This window comes from Oncorhynchus tshawytscha, linkage group LG10, assembly GCF_018296145.1.
Source record: "Oncorhynchus tshawytscha isolate Ot180627B linkage group LG10, Otsh_v2.0, whole genome shotgun sequence".
Classification (NCBI taxonomy): domain Eukaryota; kingdom Metazoa; phylum Chordata; class Actinopteri; order Salmoniformes; family Salmonidae; genus Oncorhynchus; species Oncorhynchus tshawytscha.
In genome coordinates, this window is record NC_056438.1 from 64,620,904 (window position 1) to 64,641,701 (window position 20,798).

At 43.6% G+C, this 20,798-nt stretch overlaps 1 protein-coding gene across 1 annotated transcript in view; it reads left to right on the forward strand.

Moving 5' to 3' along the window:
- Positions 1–20,798, forward strand: part of LOC112259619 (transmembrane inner ear expressed protein-like) — a 46,009-nt gene that overhangs the window by 23,319 nt on the left and 1,892 nt on the right. The window contains exon 3 of the mRNA XM_024434247.1: positions 4,090–4,239. Within this exon, the coding sequence (XP_024290015.1) occupies positions 4,090–4,239 (150 nt within the window). The remainder of the gene's footprint in view (positions 1–4,089; positions 4,240–20,798) is intronic.

The following is a 20,798-nucleotide window of genomic DNA, read 5'->3' on the forward strand; positions in this document are numbered from 1 at the left end:
GATTAACTACATTTACCCTTTTTGCATTAACTCTCCTACACTGACTCTATGCACACACACTGGACTCTAGCAAAACAAACTCAAATCAAATCAAATTTAATACGTCACATACACATGGTTAGCAGATGTTAATGCGAGTGTAGCAAAATGCTTGTGCTTCTAGTTCCGACCATGCAGTAATATCTAACAAGTAATCTAACCTAACAATTTCACAACAACTAACTTATATACACAGGTGTAAAGGAATGAATAAGAATATGTACATAAAAATATATGAATGAGCGATGGCCGAAAAGCATAGGTAAGATGCAGTAGACGGTATAGAGTACAGTATATACATATGAGATGAGAAATGTAGGGTATGTAAACATGATATAAAGTGGCATTGTTTAAAGTAGCTAGTGATACATTTATTACATCAATTTTTCCATTATTAAAGTGGCTAGAGTTGAGTCCGTATGTTGGCAGCAGCCACTCAATGTGGCGCTGCTGCGCCTTCTTCACCACGCTGTCTGTGTGGGTCGACCATTTCAGTTTGTCCGTGATATGTACGCCGAGGAACCTTCCACTCTCTCCACTACTGTCCCATCGATGTGGATAGGGGGCTGTTCCCTCTGCTGTTTCCTGAAGTCCACGATCATCTCCTTTGTTTTGTTGACATTGAGTGTGAGGGCCCTCACCTCCTCCCTGTAGGCCGTCTCGTCGTTGTTGGTAATCAAGCCTACCACTGTAGTGTCATCTGCAAACTTGATGATGGAGTTGGAGGCGTGCATGGCCACGCAGTCGTGGGTGAACAGGGAGTACAGGAGAGGGCTGAGAATGCACCCTTTTGGGGCCCAGTGTTGAGGATCAGCGGGGTGAAGATGTTGTTACTCACCCTCACCACCTGGGGGCGGGTAGGTACACTCACAAATACTTACACTGACACCCCAACACACACATACACACCCAACACATACATTTTTCTCTCTCTCTCTCCTGCACTGACTATGCACACACACTAAACTCTACCCACACGCTCACACATACGTACATAGACAACCTAACACACACATACGCCCAAACACACACATAACACGCGCAGACAAGGATACTGACACCACACACACTCACACACACAGACATACTTTCACACTCACCACATACGTTGCTACTACTGTCTATTATCTATCATGTTGCCTAGTCACTTTACCACTACCTGTACATAGCTACCTCAATTACCTCGTACCACTACACATCGACTAGGTACTGATACTCCCTGCCATTTTTACTCATTATTTTTATTCATTATTCAGTGTATTTATTTCTCGTGTCACTCTGTGTATATATATATATATACAGTTGAAGTCAGAAGTTTACATACACTTTAGCCAAATACATTTAAACTCAGTTTCTCACAATTCCTGACATTTAATCCTAGTAAAAATGCCCTGTCTTAGGTCAGTTAGGATCACCACTTTATTTTAAATTGTAAAATGTCAGAATAACAGTAGAGAGAATGATTTATTTCAGCTTTTATTTCTTTCATCACATTCCCAGTGGGTCAGAAGTTTACATACACTCAATTAGTATTTGGTAGCATTGCCTTTAAATTGTTTAACTTGGGTCAATCATTTTGGGTAGCCTTCCACAAGCTTCCCATGGTTGGGATGGTGTTCTTTAGCTTGCAAGCATCCCCCTTTTTCCTCCAAACATAACGATGGTCATTATGGCCAAACAGTTCTATTTTTGTTTCATCAGACCAGAGGATATTTCTCCCAAAAGTATGATCTTTGTCCCCATGTGCAGTTGCAAACCGTAGTCTGGCATTTTTATGGCAGTTTTGGAGCAGTGGCTTCTTCCTTGCTGAGCGGCCTTTCAGGTTATGTACATATAGAACTTGTTTTACTGTAGATATAGATAATTTTCTACCTGTTTCCTCCAGCATCTTCACAAGGTCCTTTGCTTTTGTTCTGGGATTGATTTGCACTTTTCGCACCAAAGTACGTTCATCTCTAGGAGTCTCCTTCCTGAGCGGTATGAATGATGCGTGGTCCCATGGTGTTTATACTTGTGTACTATTGTTTGTACAGATGAAACAAAAAATGAACAAAAATGAAACAAAAAAAAACTTTTGACTGGTAGTTTATATATTTTATCTTTAACTTTGCATTGTTGGAAAAGGACCCGTAAGTCAGCATTTCACTTATCGTCTACACCTGTTGTTACAAAGCATTTCATTTGATTTGAAGTTACAGTTTTAAATCTTCTTGAACATCTATAGAAAGACTTGAAAATGGCTGTCTAGCCTTGATCCCCAACACCTTGACCAAGCTTGAAGAATTCTTTCAAGAATAATGGGCAAATATTGCACAACTCACAGAAGTAATTAGCTGCCAAAGGTGTTTTGAACATATATTGACTCAGGGGGGTGAATACTTATCAAATTAAGGTATATTAGTGTTTTATTTTTCATTAATCTAAGAGAAATGTTCGAACTTTTCCTACACTTTGACATTACAGAATATTTTGTGTTGATCATTGTCCAAAAATTACAATTAAATCCACTTTAATCCCACTTTGTAACACAAAATGTGATGAAATCCAAGGGGTTTGAATACTTATGATAGGCACTGTATTTGGCTTCATGGTGCAACTAGTTTGCATACTGAACAGATATTGCATGATGCATGGAGAGGCGAATGTGTAATTTGTAATTTGTTGTTTTAATTGTGAGATGCAGGCTTTAGACCTTAGCCAAGTAAAACTGAACTCTATTATGTACTTCACATCAACAGAGTTCAGCAGCAACTAGTGTGGGCGGACTGGAGCTCCTACATCACATAAAAGTTTGTATAAAAACCAATGGATTTCGGGCCTCCCGAGTAACGCAGTGGTGTGTGCCACTAGAGATTCTGGGTTCGAGTCCCGGCTCTGTCGCAGCTGGCCGCAATCGGGAGACCCATGGAGCGACGCAAAATTGGCCCAGTGTCGTCCAGGTTAGGGGAGAGTTTAGCCGGCAGGGATGTCCTTGTCCCGTCGTGTACTAGCTACTCCTGTGGCATGCTGGGCGCAGTGCACACTGACACGGTCGCAAGGTGTACGCTGTTCCCTCCGACACATTGGTGCGACTGGCTTCCGGGTTAAGTAGGCATTGCATCAAGAAGCAGTGCGGCTTGGTTGGGTTGTGTTTCGAAGGATGCACAGCTCTCGACCTTTTTTTTTAAATTCTTTTTTTTATACCTTTATTTTACTAGGCAAGTCAGTTAAGAACAAATTCTTATTTTCAATGACGGCCTAGGAACAGTGGGTTAACTGCCTGTTCAGGGGCAGAACGACAGATTTATACCTTGTCAGCTCGGGCATTTGAACTTGCAACCTTTCGATTACTAGTCCAATGCTCTATCCACTAGGCTGCCCTGCCGCCCCGACCTGCGCCTCTCCTGAGTCCATATGGGAGTTGCAGCGATGAGACAAGACTGTAACTACCAATTGGATACTGTGAAATTGGGGAGAAAAGGGGTACAAAAATATATTTATATATTTTTTTAAATACTATGGGTTTCAGCACCCAAAGAACAGTACTCAATTACACGGGACAATGTGTGGAGTTGAGTTTGTACTTGGCTAAAGAGACGTTGGTCTCAAGGGGACTCAAGGGGAATAAATATCATGGTCCTGTAATATTATGTGCGCTGAATTGTCATGATGGTTATTATGACGGAGGGTTCCAAATGGTAATGGCATTGTCTGTTTGTGATTGGTTTATCAAACCACATGATGCATGGTTCAATAAGGGGTGGAGGACAGCAATTGCACTTCACAAGACAATGATGGCATTCTAGTTTAGTGATATTCCATCAGACATCTATACAGTAATAATTTACCATGTCATGACAGAGCCCAAATCAACAAAAAGGAAAATAGTCTGATAACAGCGGATAATGAAGTGTCACGTATCCAGTTATATAATGGCTGTAATGTGACACAGTTGAGTAGTGTCTAATTCAAAACGTCTTCAGATGTACTTCAGAAACACATAACATTCCACATAGGAAATACTATTATATTTTCTTTCTCTCTTTGTCTCCCTCTTTCTCCATTTGTAAGTCATAACCCTATGCTGCATCTTCAAATGCCGTATCCCCAGGACGAAGAAGGAGATTGAGGCGCGACATGCTCAGAGAGTAGCAGCTAAGGACTACGCCAACACACTGGAGACAGTGCCTCCTCTCAACGAGCTCACAGAGATCCCAGGAGGTAAGTAGGCTAAAGCTCCTCTCAGAATCCCCTCAAGAATACTATGGTGCACATTATAGAAAATACCTTCTGCCCATGACAAAAGTCCCAAGGAGTTAGTTGTGGTGTACATTTTAGCACATCCCTTCTCCTTGTGACAAATGTCCCTACTCTCTTGAACTACATTATAACTTTACGAATGGTAAAAAAGTTACACACTCATCTCTCCTTGGTGAAATAAATCCACAGCAAGGAGAAAATGAAGTACGAGTTCTGGATGCTATTAATGAAATACCACCTGCTAGGCCTGTTTATACAGTAGGAGAATCATAGCTGTTTGACTTGGCACACTAACGAGACTGGGCCCCTGACAGCTTTTGTATTAATTAATTTGATGTTTCTCTTAGATTTCATCATATTATGCTAATGGTCATCACTTCCAATCATTCGAAGCTAAGATATGTTTTCTCTCATTTCCGACGGATAACAAGCAGCACGAAATCTCACACCTCTGTCTGAATCTCTCTGGATTCAAATGGTGTTTTGAATTAGTTTAATGTGCCATATTGTCCCTGTCCTATCTGACTGAAGATGTAGATGGAGTCAACATAGACATATAGTCTTGGAGATACAAACACACTCTGGATGAATGAATACAGGATATTCAAAGTTTCATTGACTTTACATTAAAGCTTTTTCCTCTTCTATGTCAGAGTCTGTCTCCTTTGCAACTGTTCTAACTTTCATGCCTTCCCTTTGGCTTCTTCCTCCCGCAATCCTTCATCTTCCAACCCTATCCCTTCCATTTGACCTGTACCCTTCCTCTCCAAACCCTGTCTTTCCTCCTCTCTTCCTTGTGTTCCTCTCTCTCTTCACTATCCTCTTTCTCTTCATCCTCCCTCTTTTCCTCCTCATCCTCCCTGTCCTCCACTTCCTACTCTCTATCCTCACACTTGTCTTCCACTCTATCCTCCCTCTCTTCCTCCCCCTCATCCTTCTCCATCTCTTCCTCTTCATCCTGTCCCTCCAGCGCTCCTGGACACTGCATCCCTCCCGACGGTCTCTGAGCAGGTCCAGACTCGCAGCGCCAGCAGCAGCCAGCTCCCAGTGGTGAGAGAGGAGCTGGTGCTCACTGGTCCCCTCACTCAGCCTGAGACTGGATGACTTTCCTCCCTCCTTCTCCTCCTTCTGGTCCCCATCACTCAGCCTGAGACTGGATTACGTCCATCCCTCCATTTCCTACTTCTTATTGTTTCTTCTCAACTTCCCTCTCTCCACATTCCTATTTATGTTCTAACAAAATGGGAAATCCACTAGAGGGAATATTGGAGCATGAAGCTCAGCATTCAGTAATTCACAAAAATGGAATGAATAGCTGAATAGAATAGTTCATTGAGTAACTCAGCGTTAGTCATTACTTCCTAGAAAGAATGACTTGGAGATTGTTGAGAATATTGCCTGCTGAAGAGTTACAATTGTAGGTGTTAAGTACTTGAAATGGGTTTTCACTATTTCCTCATCTGCTCTTTGTTGATATACTCATCCTTGTCGATCACACATTTTTTTTATTTTACCATTATTTAACTAGGCACGTCAGTTAAAAACAAATTCTTATTTTCAATGACGGCCTAGGAACAGTGGGTTAACTGCCTGTTCAGGGGCAGAACCTTGTCAGCTCGGGGGTTTGAACGCTCTAACCACTAGGCTACCCTGTACATTGAACACAGAACTGCAAGTTCAGTATCTGGTAGCCAACTCTGGATTATGAAAAAATGTAGATTAATCTTTAAGGCTTCTGTCAGTGATGTTGCATGTCTATTCCTTGTCATTTGTTGTTTTTCCTTCTCTTCCTCTGACTCAATCTGTAAGCTTGGCTTTGAATAAATATAGCTTCCAATTTATGCAAGCTTATACAGTAACACTCATGATAACCAACCCTGGTCCTGGAGAGCTACAAGGTACTTAGGCTTTTTCTCAACCTAGAACCAACAATGTCTTAATTGTTAGTCGAATCGCACGTTTAAGTGTCGAAAAACATGCACACTGTGTGTAGATCATCCAGGTCTAAGGTTGGTAGCCAACGACAAACTGTACTTGTTGTGTTATCTTTGTCTTGTTTCTGCATATGCCTTCTGTCCTCTCGAAGTATCACACAGGTTTACATGGGTCTAAAATATATATATATATATATATATATATATATATATATATATATATAAATGCACAATATCAGTACTGTACCACAATATTGGTATTATTATTTTTATAATAACATGAACAAAAGTATGCTTTTTGGGGACTGACTCTGTATTGCTACCATAATGAAGTGTCAGTCAGAGACAAGCTTAATCCATGAGAGAAATCATAATCTACAGCTGTATATTATAATGCAGCATAAGGGGATACTGGATCTAATATGCACTCATTTACGCAGCAAAACCTCTGCAGTTAACCATAAGCAGGCAGGCAGGCAGAGGCTGTGTGGCAATTATAAATGGAAAGGATTAACAGATATGGTTTATAATCATGGAGACTCATGAACCCCACACAACTCTGTTTACCCCGGGATTCATCCAAGCCTAACCTTTAAGAATCCATTCTGAAGAATGAAGAATCCATTCAAGAATCCATTTAAGAATCCATTCAATTTCCTAAATTGGAATCGGCCCCTACAGCAAAGAGGCTGTGGTAATACTGACATCCCTTCCTTTTCAAAAGTTTTACTGCACACTTTACCTGCATGACCTAAATCAGTTGGGAACATTGGCAATTGGACCTACACTCTTAGAAATTAAGGTGCTATCTAGAACCTAAAAGTGTTGTTTGGCTGTTCCAATAGGAGAACCCTTTGAAATACATTTGTTGGTTCCTGGTAGAACCCTTTTGGTTCCAAGAATAACCGTTTTGGGTCCCACTTAGAACCCTTTCCACAGAGGGTTCCACATGGAACCCCAAATGGTTCTACCTAGAATAAAAAAAGTGTGGAAAGAAAATCTTCCAACACATTGTACCAAACTCAAAATCAAGTAAAATAACAGGTACATAACATCACTTAATGCGCCCAACTGAATAAAAAAGGCCTGAGGCTGAGCCATGCTACTGGCTTCCACTCACAGACACAGCACCCGCACAGATAATGCTACCAGCAACAACAACCACACAGCTTACACAGCCTATAGTAGCCTAATGCCATCACTATCACCATGTAGGAGAGCAGACTTTTTGTAAAACACATAGGGTCGATAGAAAGACAGCAGTCACACACAGCATGAAGTTGAAAGATAAGCAGCCCATTCACTCAGACATAAGAAGCCAGTAGGTCCCAATCACAAAAGAAAACAAAAACACAACCATTAGACTAAGCATTTCCCAATTGAAATGTGAAATTATTACTTCCATTTGCAAACATATTTTTCACATTCAGCACATAAAGTAGCCTAACCGGTGATCTAAAGTTTAAGTGGAACAATGTTCAACACACAATCTATTTTCAAAGAGATAGCTACCAACAGCAATCAAGCTGCAATAAAAAAAACATGGTTCCGCTCACCAGATGATAATCAGTTGAAACTTAATTTGTTTAAAGTTCATTTGAAAAGGGCGAATCTAACAAACTAGCAACATCTTTATCGATAACAGCTGCTGCAGCCGCTACACACTTTTTACTAGCTTCCAATAAAAGCTGACTAGCTAGACTGTCGGAAAACTACTGCTCGCTATTTTGGCCTTCGAGAAGGCCCTTGTAAATTGAATGGCACATGCCTTTTATAAAGCTCAGGGGTGTCAAACAAATTCTCACGGGGGCTGCATTCGGTCTTCAACAATGTCCTGAGGGCCACATTGACAATTTGTTATTTCCTCACTGTCAAAATGTGATTAAAAAAATTCCATCTAGACTGTCTAGCTTTCATTTCGGGGATAATTAGCAAACTGGACACAGTAAAGAAACTGTATAAATGTATGTAAAAACATATTTATTTTCAGTGTTAACCCTTTCCAACACTATTCAAAAGACATTTAATCAGAATATCATTTAAAAATAAAATTAGAATACAATTGAAATCGTATTGAAAAGATGAAATATAAATTCAAACGACGTTTATAATTAAAAACAATTATTTTATAAGTCCGTAGGCCTTCTCTGAAGATGTAGAAGGCCCTCACGGTTCCCCCCTGGCCTAAATTTTAAAAAATGGTTTCAGACAGCTTGGTTAAAGTGATAGTGAAAAGATCATTCTAAATGTTAAATTCCGTAAGTGTTTGACATTCACAGGAGACGGTAAAGCAAACACCAGACAGGAGGAAACGATGAGGGGAGGATTAGGGACAAAGTGCAACTTCACTCCCCTAATTCTTTGCCTTACAGACAAGTGGAAAAGCTATTCAAATGGAAAGTAGACATTATTCCAGCACACTTTGATCAGTCATGCACTGCATTGTCAGTTTACTGGCTCTGATGCACACATACGCATGGTCACAAATGCACACGCAACCACATTTCATTCCCACAGAAGTGTCGGGTCATCTGAGGATTATTCAGATGACCCGACACATCCGCATGCAAAGACGAGTCAGGAGGGAGAGGGTGCATGTTGCACCTTGGCCTCCACCGGACAGACAGAAAACCAGAGAGAGTGACAAATAAAATAGTATTTGTTCACATGCTTCGTAAACAACAGGTGTAGACTAACAGTGTGCATGCGAGTGTGTGTGTGCGGGTGTGCAAGACTGTGTGAGTGCGCCTGTGTGTCTCAGACTGAGAAAATAACACCATCAGTGAGAAGAGTCATAGCCTAGGGACGTCACAGTGGGATGGAGGAAGATAGAGTCAATCCAAGTGTGACCACTATTTTCATAGTAATTACATCGGCTGGTACAGTGGAACTGAACATGTGAGTACACTGACATTGTATTTATGACTGTTTTGATCAATTTTGTAGTTCATTAAATCAGTAATCCAAAGCATTAATTCTGAGATGAGGAGAGGGGGTTTGAGTGTGTTCATGGATCTAATGCAAATGTGTGTATTTACACATACCTGTAATGAATATAAAATCAAATTAATTTATAAAGCCCTTCTTACATCAGCTGATGTCACAAAGTGCTGTGCAGAAACCCAGCCTAAAACCCCCAAACAGCAAGCAATGCAGGTGTAGAATCACAGTGGCTAGGAAAAACTCCCTAGGAAGGCCAAAATCTAGGAAGAAACCTAGAGAGGAGCCAGGCTATGAGGGGAGGCCAGTCCTCTTCTGGCTGTGCCAGGTGGAAATTACAACAGAACATGGCCAAGATGTTCAAATGTTCATAGATGACCAGCAGGGTCAAATAATAATAATCACAGTGGTTGTAGAAGGTGCAACAGGTCAGCTCCTCAGGAGTAAATGTCAGTTGGTTTTTCATAGCCGATCATTCACAGTATCTCTACCGCTCCTGCTGTCTCTAGAGAGTTGAAAACAGCAGGTCTGGGACAGGTAGCACGTCCGGTGAACAGGTCATGGTTTCATAGCCGCAAGAAGAACAGTTGAAACTTGAGCAGCAGCACGGCCAGGTGGACTGGGGACAGCAACTAGTCATCAGGCCAGGTAGTCCTGAGGCATGGTCCTAGGGCTCAGGTCCTCCGAGAGAGAGAAAGAAAGAAAAATAAAGCATACTTATGTTCACACAGAACACCGGATAAGACAGGATAAATACTCCAGATATAACAGACTGACCCTAGCCCCCCGACACAAACTACTGCAGCATAAATACTGGAGGCTGAGACAGGAGGGGTCAGGAGACACTGTGTCCCCGTCCGACGATACCCCCGGACAGGGCTAAACAGGCAGGTTATAACCCCAACCACTTTTCCAAAGCACAGCCCCCACATCACTAGAGGGATATCTTCAACCACCAACTTACCATCCTGAGACAAGGCCGAGTATAGCCCAAGAAGATCTCCCCCACAGCACAACCCAAGTGGGGAGGGGGGGGGCGTCAACCCGGACAGGAAGAACACATCAGTAACTCAACCCACTCAAGTGACGCACCCCTACTAGGGATGGCATGGAAGGCAACCAGTAAGCCAGTGACTCAGCCCCTGTAATATGGTTAGAGGCAGAGAATCCCAGGGGAGAGAGGGGAACCGGCCAGGCAGAGACAGCAAGGGTTGTTCGTTGCTCCAGTGCCTTTCCGTTCACCTTCGCACTCCTGAGCCAGACTACACTCAATCATAGGAACTACTGAAGAGATGAGTCTTCAGTAAAGACTTAATGGTTGAGACAGAGTCTGCGTCTCACATGGATAGGCAGACCATTCCATAAAAATGTAGCTCTATAGGAGAAAGCCCTGCCTCCAGCTGTTTGCTTAGAAATTCCAGGGACAGTAAGGAGGCCTGCGTCTTGTGACCATAGCTTATGCATGTACAGCAGGACCAAAACGGAAAGATGGGTAGGCGCAAGCCCATGCAATGCTTTGTAGGTTAGCAGTAAAATTTTGAAATCAGCCCTTGCCTTAACAGGAAGTCAGTGTAGAGAGGCTAGCAGTGGAGTAATATGATAAAAAAAATGTGGTTCTAGACAAGATTCTAGCAGCCGTGTTTAGCACCAACTGAAGTTTATTTAGTGCTTTATCCGGGTAGCCGGAAAGTAGAGCATTGCAGTAGTCTAACCTAGAAGTGACAAAAGCATGGATTAATTTTTCTGCATCTCCCTAAATACTCAGGTAGAAAAAAGGTGTAGATTCACGCACAGAGCGCAGATGTTAATTAAGCCTTCACAGAAGGCAATGGCCAAACACAGGTAGGCAGTCAAAAACAAACAATACCTCAACCATACAAACAGAAAGAACTGAACTAAATAGGGAGCAGGTGAGAAACGAACACAGGTGAAAATGAACAAAAATGAAAGACAGGGCTACGTTCCAGAACAAAGAAAACACAAGGCTGACTAAGAAAAGCAGAACCTTACAGTTCCCCCCCAGGGAGGTTCCTGACGACCCAACGGCACCGGAGGGTGGAGCGGGCAAAGGAGCAGAGGCGGACGCCTACCTCGGGGGCGAGGTCCGGCAGGCTGGTTCGACGAGGTCGTAGACTGACCCAACTGTCTGAGTCGAGGCTGATGTCCAGTGGGTCTAGTCGGTCGACCCAGAGGTCGGGGAGCAGGACGATTATGGTGAAATGTCTGAGTCATCTCTGGGTCGGGGATGTCTTGGTCAGGGACCCAGGACTGGTCTTCAGGCCCACTAGGTAGTGGATGCGACCCATCAGGTGTTTGGAATCAAGGATGGCCGGTATGTCATAGGCAGGTTCCCCTCCGACATCTAACGGTGGGGGCGCACTGCGGGTAAAGATTGGAGGATGAAGAGGACTGATGGTGATCAATTTTAAACAGGGACAAGTGGAAGGACGAGGATATTTTATTCTGACGGTGTAACTGGAGGCGGTACGTGACAGGGTTGATGCGATATCTTAAAGGGACCAATGAAGCGAGGACAGAACTTTTTGCAGGGGAGGCAGAGCCACACACGTTGTCCGGGGTGAAAGAGTGGCGTAGGTCGGCGGCGTCTGTCGGATAAGCGTTTCTAGGTATTAGAGGCTTCCTGCAGATTCCGGTGAGTGGTCTCGCATACCAGCTTACTATGCCGAAACCAGTCGTTGACAGCTGGGACAGTACCAGGCTCCTCCTCCCAGGGAAACATGGGGGGTTGGTAACCAAGGAAACACTGAAACAGAGTAAGGTGGAGGGATGAGTGCATGAGTGAGTTCTGAGCGTATTCAGCCCAGGCCAAATACCGACTCTAGCCGTGTGGAGAGGCAGAACATTGTTGGCAGAGGTACTTCCCCATTTTTTGTTCACGTGTTCCATCTGCCCGTTGGTCTGGGGTGGTACCCTGAGGAGAGGCTGAGGGTGACCCCCAGTCGGTCACAGAAGGCTCGCCACATCTGGGAGACAAACTGGGGCCCACGGTCAGAGACGATGTCCTCCGGAATCCCATACAAAACAACTGCTGGAACATACGCTCAGACAATTCCATGGCGTTAGAGGAACCAGACACATTTTTGAAAAACAGTCTACTATGACAAGGACGGTGGTGTTGCCAGAGGATTCAGGAAGGTCTGTGATGAGGTCAACAGCAATGTGGGACCAGGGTCTGTGAGGGGTTGGCAAAAGTTGCTTCCCGGAAGGGAGATGACGAGGACTTTTGGTTTGGGCACAGACTTGGCAGGAGAGTACATAATCCCGTACGTCAGATGCCAGTGAGGACCACCAGAACCTCCAGGCGAGAAATTCGGTGGTTCGTGTAATGCCCAGATGTCCTGACCCCAAGGACGTGTGACACCATTACATCAGTTGAGGTCTAACAGCTGCTGGTACATAACTCTTCCCAGCTGGTGTCTCAGGAGGAGCTGGGTCTGAGGTTAGGGCTTGTATGGCAGAGTGAACCTCCCACTGTACCAGTTCCATAACGCAAGAGGGAGGAAGAATGGGTGTAGGGTTGGAGTTACTGGTCGGAAGGTCAAAGTGGCAGGAGAGAGCATCAGCTTTTACGTTTTTCTTTTCAAGGATGTTAGTAACATGAAAATGGAAGTGTGAGAAGAGACCAGCGGGCTTCTCTGGATTTAATCTGTTGGCCCATCTGATATATTCCAGATTACAATGATCTGTTAGGATGAGAAAGAGATGTTGTGCGTCCTCCAACCAGTGGTGCCACTCCTCGAAGGCCAGCTTGATGGTGAGAAGTGCAGTTCCCGACATCGTAATTCCTCTCAGCTGGGAATAACTTCCTGGAGAAGAAGGCACAGGGATGTGATTTGGGAGGTGTTCCCACCCGCTGAGAGAGTATGGCTCCTACTCCAGAGGCTTCCACCTCAAGGGTGAAAGGAAGGGTCGGATCAGGTTGGCAAAGGACAGGAGCTGAGGTGAAGAGGTGTTTCAAGTTGTTGAACGCAGTCAGGGCGGTTTCAGTCCATTGAAGGGTCAGGGTCTTTTGGCTGGTAAGGGCAGTGGCAGCAGAAGTGAAGTTCTGAATGAACCGGCGATAGTAGTTGGAGAACCCAATGAAAAGTTGGAGTTCCTTAACGATGGTGGGTTTGGGCCCGTTATTGATGGGGGTGAATTTGTTCTTATCCATTCGGACCCCTCCAGGTGTCCATAAGACGCTTACTGAGGTTACACAGTCTTCACATAAAGGTTATGGTCAAGGTGCCCTTGAAGAACCTTTTGCACATGCTGTATGTGTTCCTCCTAAATCAAGATGTCAACAATGTAGACGATGAGAAAACCTCATTCATAAAGGATTGTAAGACGGCGGGGACGTTCGTAAGGCATGAACAGGTATTCATAGTGCCCCCGAGCGGTGATAAAGGCCATCTTCCATTCATCACCTTCAAGTATACAGACAAGATTATATGCACTTTGCAGGTCGAGTTTAGTTTAGATGTTGGTGCGGCCCACTTGTTCAAGGGTCGCTGAGATCAGAGGAAGAGGCAGATGGTTCTTGACTATGATGTCATTCAGGGAACGACAATTAATACATGGACAAAGACCACCGTACTTTTTTCCCCAAGAAGAAGCTGGACGCAACCGGTGAAGAAGGACGAATGAAACCGTTTGAGTGATTCAATGTAGTTCTCCATTGCCTCATTTTCCGGGATAGATAGGGGTAAACATGGCCCTTCGGTGGGGACACTCCAGGGAGTAAGTCAATAGCACAGTCCCCTCAGCGATGTGGTGGCATAGTGGAGGCCTCGATTTTGCTGAAGACATTGCTGTACTGGGCGTATTCAGATGGTATGGTGGGTCGCACTGCCGAGACAGAGTCCTCAATGGTGATGGCTCTGCAGGGTAGGCTGGGACAACTGGAGAAGCAAGTAGAAGACCAGGACAGTAGTTCACCTTGTTGTCACGAGATGGCAGGGTTGTGACGACAAAGCCAGGAGTGTCCGAGAACGAGTGTCTGTTTGGGGGATGAGAGTTCCATGAGTTGAATGGTTTCGGCGTGGAAAACTCCAATCTGGAAGGTGACGCTCTGTATCAGGTGCGTGATGAAGCCCGTGCCCAATGGCTGCCCATCTAGGGTGTTAATCCTTAGGGAGGGGTGACAGATCAATATCAAGCTCTTGTACTAGCTGGTGATCGATAAAATTACCTGCTGGTCCCGAATCTATCAAGCTTTCTACGTACTTGGTAACCCCCTTCATGGTTATCAATACTGGGATGGAGAATTGATTCTGGGAGACATTTAGAAATAAGGACACGCATACCTGCATGGCAGCGGGGGGACCCTTCTCATCTCTGTGGGGGCGTGAACAGGGCAATGGCTGAGTAGATTATTTTTCCCTCCACAGTATAGGCAGAGCCCTTTATGGATCCGCCTTTGACGTTCGATACATGGGGGAGGAGCATGGCCCAATTGCATAGGCTCAGGAAGACTCGGACGGGATCATGAAAAGAAAAGGTTTCGGGTTCCTGGGTGGCAGAGTTCTTCGACGGTCGGCAATAAGGTGGTCGATGGAAATGGACATACGAATGTATTGATTTAAATCCTGAAGTTCACCTTTACAGGCCAGCTCTGCCTGCAATTCCCTGATGAGCCCTCTTTGGTAGACGGTAAATAAAGCAACCTCATCCCATCTACTCCCTAAAGCCATAATAGGCAGCTGAATTGCATCCTTGTTGAAATTCTATGAGGAGGTCTCCTATAGGACGACCGGAGGGAGAGTGATCGAATACCTCCTTGAAGAGGGTGCGTAAATGGGTCTTGGAGCAGAGTTCTGTGCTGTTGGCAGTCCATATGGCGGTGGGAATCCAGGGCTTTGCCTGTGAGTAGAGCCACAAAATCCACCCTGCTTTTGTCGGTGACGAAGTTAGTGGGGTTGTGCTCAATGTATTTGCTGCATTGCAATGTCAGAAATCCCTCCCAATTTGGTATTGTGATGCAATCATTTCCATTGTAATTTTTAAAAATGTTGTAAAAAAAATGTATTCCACCTTTATTTAACCAGGTAGGCTAGTTGAGAACAAGTTCTCATGTACAACTGCGACCTGGCCTAGATAAAGCAAATCCGTGCCACAAACACAGAGTTACACATGGAATAAACAAACATACAGTCAATAATACAATAGAAAAAGTCTATATAAAGTGTGGTGCAAATGAGGTAGGATAAGGGAGGTAAGGCAATAAATAGGCCAGAAATAATTACTATATAGCAATTAAACACTAGAGTGATAGATGTGCAGAAGATGAGTGTGCAAGTAGAGATACTTAAGTGCAAAGAAGCAAAATAAATAACAGTATGGGGATGAGGTAGTTGGATGGGCTATTTACAGATGGGCTATGTATAGGTGCAGTGATCTGTGAGAGGCTCTGACAGCTGGTGCTTAAAGCTAGTGAGGGAGATATGAGTCTCCAGCTTCAGTGATTTTTGCAGTTCGTTCCAGTCATTGGCAGCAGAGAACTGGAAGGAAAGGCAGCCAAAGAGGAATTGGCTTTGGGGGTGACCAGTGCTATGGGTGGGTGCTGCTATGTTGACCAGTGAGCTGAGATGAGGCGGGGCTTTACCTAGCAAAGACTTATAGATGACCTGGAGCCAGTGGGTTTGGCGACAAATATGAAGCGATGGCCAGCCAACGAGAGCATACAGGTCGCAGTGGTGGGTAGTATATGGGGCTTTGGTTGCAAAATGGATGGCACTGTGATAGACTGCATCCAATTTGCTGAGTAGAGTGTCGGAGGCTATTTTGTAAATGACATCGCCGAAGTCAAGGTTCAGTAGGATAGTCAGTTTTACAGGGGTGTTAGGCAGCATGAGTGAAGGATGCTTTGTTGCGAAATAGGAAGCCGATTCTAGATTTAATTTTGGGTTGGAGATACTTAATGGGAGTCTGGAAGGAGAGTTTACAGTCTAACCAGACACCTAGGTATTTGTAGTTGTCACATATTCTAAGTCAGGTGTGGGCAGCGATTGGTTGAAGAGCATGCATTTAGTTTTACTTGCATTTTACTTTACTTACATTCAAACAAATTTCTGTTTGAAAAAGCTAGCCTTTGCTTTCCTTCCTGTGTATATTGGTTCCTAACTTTCCTGAAAGTTGCATATCGCGGGGACTATTCGATGCTAATGCAGTACATCACAGGATGTTTTTGTGCTGGTCATGTGCAGTCAGGTCTGGAGTGAACCAAGGGCTACACACCTGCATTGCTTGCTGTTTGGGGTTTTAGGCTGGGTTTCTGTATAGCACTTTGAGATATCAGCTGTTGTAAGAAGGGCTTTATCAATAAATTTGTTTGATTTGATTTATATCTGTTCCTGGTTCTACATTTTTTGAATGGGGCATGCTTATTTAAGATGGTGAGGAAAGCACTTTCAAAGAATAACCAGGCATCCTCTACTAACAGAATGAAGTCAATATTCTTCCAGGATATCGGGCCAGGTTGAAATAGAAAGGCCTGCTCGCTGAAGTGTTTTAGGGAGCATTTGACAGTGATGAGAGGCGGTCATTTGACCGCAGACCCATTACGGACGCAGGCAATGAGGCAGTGAACACTGAGATCCTGGTTGAAGACAGCAGAGGTGTATTTGGAGGGCTAGGATGGTGTATTTGGTTAGGATGGTATCAGCAGGGCAAAATAGGTATAGTGGCCAAAGAATTTGTCTGATGGGCCTCTAACAATCCGATATGCTCTAGACAGCTAGCCGGCCGCAGCTAGCAGGCTAGCAGATGGGCATTCAGGGGACGTCGCGACGGAGGAGCCAGTTGAAAAACTCCCTCGGGTGATTTACGTCGGTAGTCCAGTCATGATGGGTCGGCGGGGGTCCAGGCCAATTGGCAAAATAGGTATTGTAGCCAAAGGAGTGGCTGTTGGACCTCTTCGGCTAGCCTTGAGTTGGGCCTAGCAACGGCTAGCTCCAGGATAATTGGTTCTTGCTTCGGGACATTGATGTTAGCCAGGAGTGGCCACTCGAATAGCAGCTAGCTAGTTGCAATGATCCAGGTGAAAAGGTTCAGAGCTTGAGGTAGGAATCCAGAGATATAGAGAAAAATAAGTCCGATTTGCTCTGGTTTGAGTCACGCTGTGCAGACTGGCGAGAGTTGAGCTAAAGGATCGGCAGGGTAGCCTAGTGGTTAGAGTGTTGGACTAGTAACCGAAAGGTTGCAAGTTTGAATCCCTGAGCTGACAAGGTACAAATCTGTCGTTCTGCCCCTGAACAGGCAGTTAACCCACTGTTCCTAGGCCGCCATTGAAAATAAGAATTTGTTCTTAACTGACTTGCCTAGTAAAATAAAGGTAAAATAAAAAATTAAATAAATAAAGGTAGCTGATGACCGCTAGCAGTAGCTAGCTGACTATTAGCTAGTAGCTGGCTAGCTTATGTTGCGGGTTACGGTTCAAAGTGTAAAGAAAATAGCAGATCCATACCACATTGGGTGAGGCGAATTGCAGGAGAGTATGTGGAGGTTAAGAATAATATTTTTAAAATATATATATTTCGAAAGATATATACATGGAACACGACAAGGCAAGGACAAAAGACGTCTGACTGCTACACCATCTTGGATGTAATGTGGAATGTTCATTCAAATTATGTTAACTGATGTGGCTCATATAATGGCATGTCAGTTGAGTTTAATCAACAAATCACAGCACAGATTGATGGGTACACTTCCTACTTTTACTTCCTGTTTTTACTTCCTGCTTTGCTCCAATGAGTTCACTCAAAATGGCTGCCGGTCCACCCATTATGCCATCATTGACTTGAATGGGGACTTCCATTCTATTTCTCTGTGTTTGCTCCTCTGTTACTGTATTCAAGCTGCGATAATACAAGTTTTGTATAATTTTAGCCAGTAGCTTTGAAAGTACTGCTTTGAAAGTACTGCTCACAAACCAAAACGGGTCCCCGAAAATGTTGCACAATCTACTACATCATCCATTTCCTGTATGTTACGTCCTTTTTTCGTGTGATATGTTATGAATCCAATTCATACAGAATTTTACACATTTTTTGCACTTAAGGTCCCGCTCAATTGCTTTAAGAAGGTATAGGAAGAAGCAGCAGTATCCTCTCCCTCTCAGCAGTGGTTTCCCCTAGAGTAGGAACTAGCACACCCAGGGTGTTACCATGAATGTTATAGAGGGAGGGGGCATTCGGGAGGTAATCCTCGCAATCTTCAAAGCTCTAGATTGTGGGAGCTGTTGAATTTTTCATTTCAGAAATCCTCTCATGCATGGAGGGGACGTTGTAAGACATGCACACCGTGTCTGTCTTCATGCTGATTCACATGTTTAGTTGTAACAGATGGCATATAAACAGCTTTGTCTTTGTTAAAAATCCCTTTGGCCCGGCAGTCTAGGGGGGGGATGGTATCGAGACCCGTAACATAACTCATGCAAAGTGTAATAGTGACAAAGTAATGGTGAGAACGAAATAACCATGGGGGGGCAGGCAAAAGGGGCTGAGCTGGACCCAAGGAAAGAAACAAATATCCAAAAATACCCCTAAGCTAGACTAGCCTACTTCCATACAGCTAACTAACTAACCAAAAGTACAGTGGGTGGTCCGCCCAGTTCTAACTAGTGTTCTTAGACAAAGTAGTCCTATGGGTAGTGTATGCCCATGAGCAACTTGTCTTGGTTCCCCCTTTTCCCACCATCAAACACCATAACAAAACCAATACTCACAGGTGGGGACAACGTGATATGGAGGTGCTAAAACAAAACAAAAGAGCTCATGCCAGAGAAAGAGAGATTGCGACACAGAGAGATTGAAACACAAAGAAATCGAGCTCCTGAGAAAACAACTGATTGGGTTTTTAAACCAAGGGAAAGGAAATGTGATAGGGTAAGGGAAAATGAGGTGTGTCTTCTGATTGATGACTGCATGTTGACTGATTGGGGAATGATGATTGCCACCTGTGAGGAGGGAAGGAGAGAAAAGAAATACACACACACACACAGGATACACACACAGAATACCTGTATCCGCAACAGTCTTCATCTAAATAGTTTCAATACTTTCATCTATCTCAAAATGCCATTTGACTTTGGAAACAATGAATAAATACATGTAAAACAATGAATAAATACACGTCAATGGATATGCTGGATCAAGGAAGGGATATAACCATCCACATTGCCTTCAAAAAGTATTCATACCCCTTTACTTAGCACACATTTTGTTCCGTTACAGTTGTATTAAAAATTGATTCAATAGATTGTTTTTCTTACCCATCTACACACAAAAAAACATGACAAAGTGAAAACATGTTTCAATACATTTTTGCAAATTTATTGAGAATGAAATATAGAAATGTACATACGTATTTACACCCCTGAGTCAATACATGTTAGAATCACCTTTGGCAGTGTTTACAGTCATTCTGGATTAGTCTCTAAGAGCCTTGCACACCTGGATTGTACAATATTTTCCCATTATTATAAAATAAATTATCAAGCTCTGCCAAATTGGTTGTTGATCATTGCTAGACAACCATATACAGTTTAAGTTTACATACACCTTAGCCAAATACATTTAAACTCAGTTTTTAAAAATTCCTGACATTTAATCAGAGCAAAAATTCCCTGTTATAGGTCAGTTAGGATCACCACTATATTGTAAGAATGTGAAATGTCAGAATGACATTAGATAGACAGTAGATATAATTATTTATTTCAGCTTTTATTTCTTTCATCACATTCCCAGTGGGTCAGAAGTTTACATACACTCAATTAGTATTTGGTAGCATTGCCTTTAAATTGTTTAACTTGGGTCAAACGTTTTGGGTAGCCTTCCACAAGCATCCCACAATAAATTGGGTGAATTTTGGCCCATTCCTCCGGACAGAGCTGGTGTAACTGAGTCAGGTTTGTAGGCCTCCTTGCTCGCACACGCTTTTTCAGTTCTGTCCACACATGTTCTATAGGAATGAGGTTGGGGTTTTGTGATGGCCAATCCAATACCTTGACTTTGTTGTCCTTAAGCCATTTTGTCACAACTTTGGAAGTATACTTGGGGTCATTGTCCATTTGGAAGACCCATTTGCAACCAAGATTTAATTTCCTGACTGATGTCTTGAGGTGTTGATTCAATATATCCACATAATTTTCCTACCTCATGATGCCATCTATTTTGTGATGTGCACCAGTCCCTCCTGCAGCAAAGCACCCCCACAACATGATGCTGCCACTCCCGTGCTTCACGGTTGGGATGGTGTTCTTTGGCTTGCAAGTCTCCCCCTCTTTCCTCCAAACATAACGATGGTCATTATGGCCAAAAAGTTGTATTTTTGTTTCATCAGACCAGAGGACATTTCTCCAAAAAGTACAATCTTTGTCCCCATGTGCAGTTGCAAACCGTAGTCTAGCTTTTTTATGGCGGTTTTGGAGCAGTTGCTTCTTCCTTGCTGAACGGCCTTTCAGGTTATGTTGATATAAGACTCGTTTTACTGTGGATATAGATACTTTTGTACCCGTTTCCTCCAGCATCTTCACAAGGTCCTTTGCTGTTGTTCTGGGATTGATTTGCACTTTTCGCACCAAAGTATGTTAATCTGTAGGACACAGAACGCATCTCCTTTCTGAGCGGTATGACAGCTGCGTGG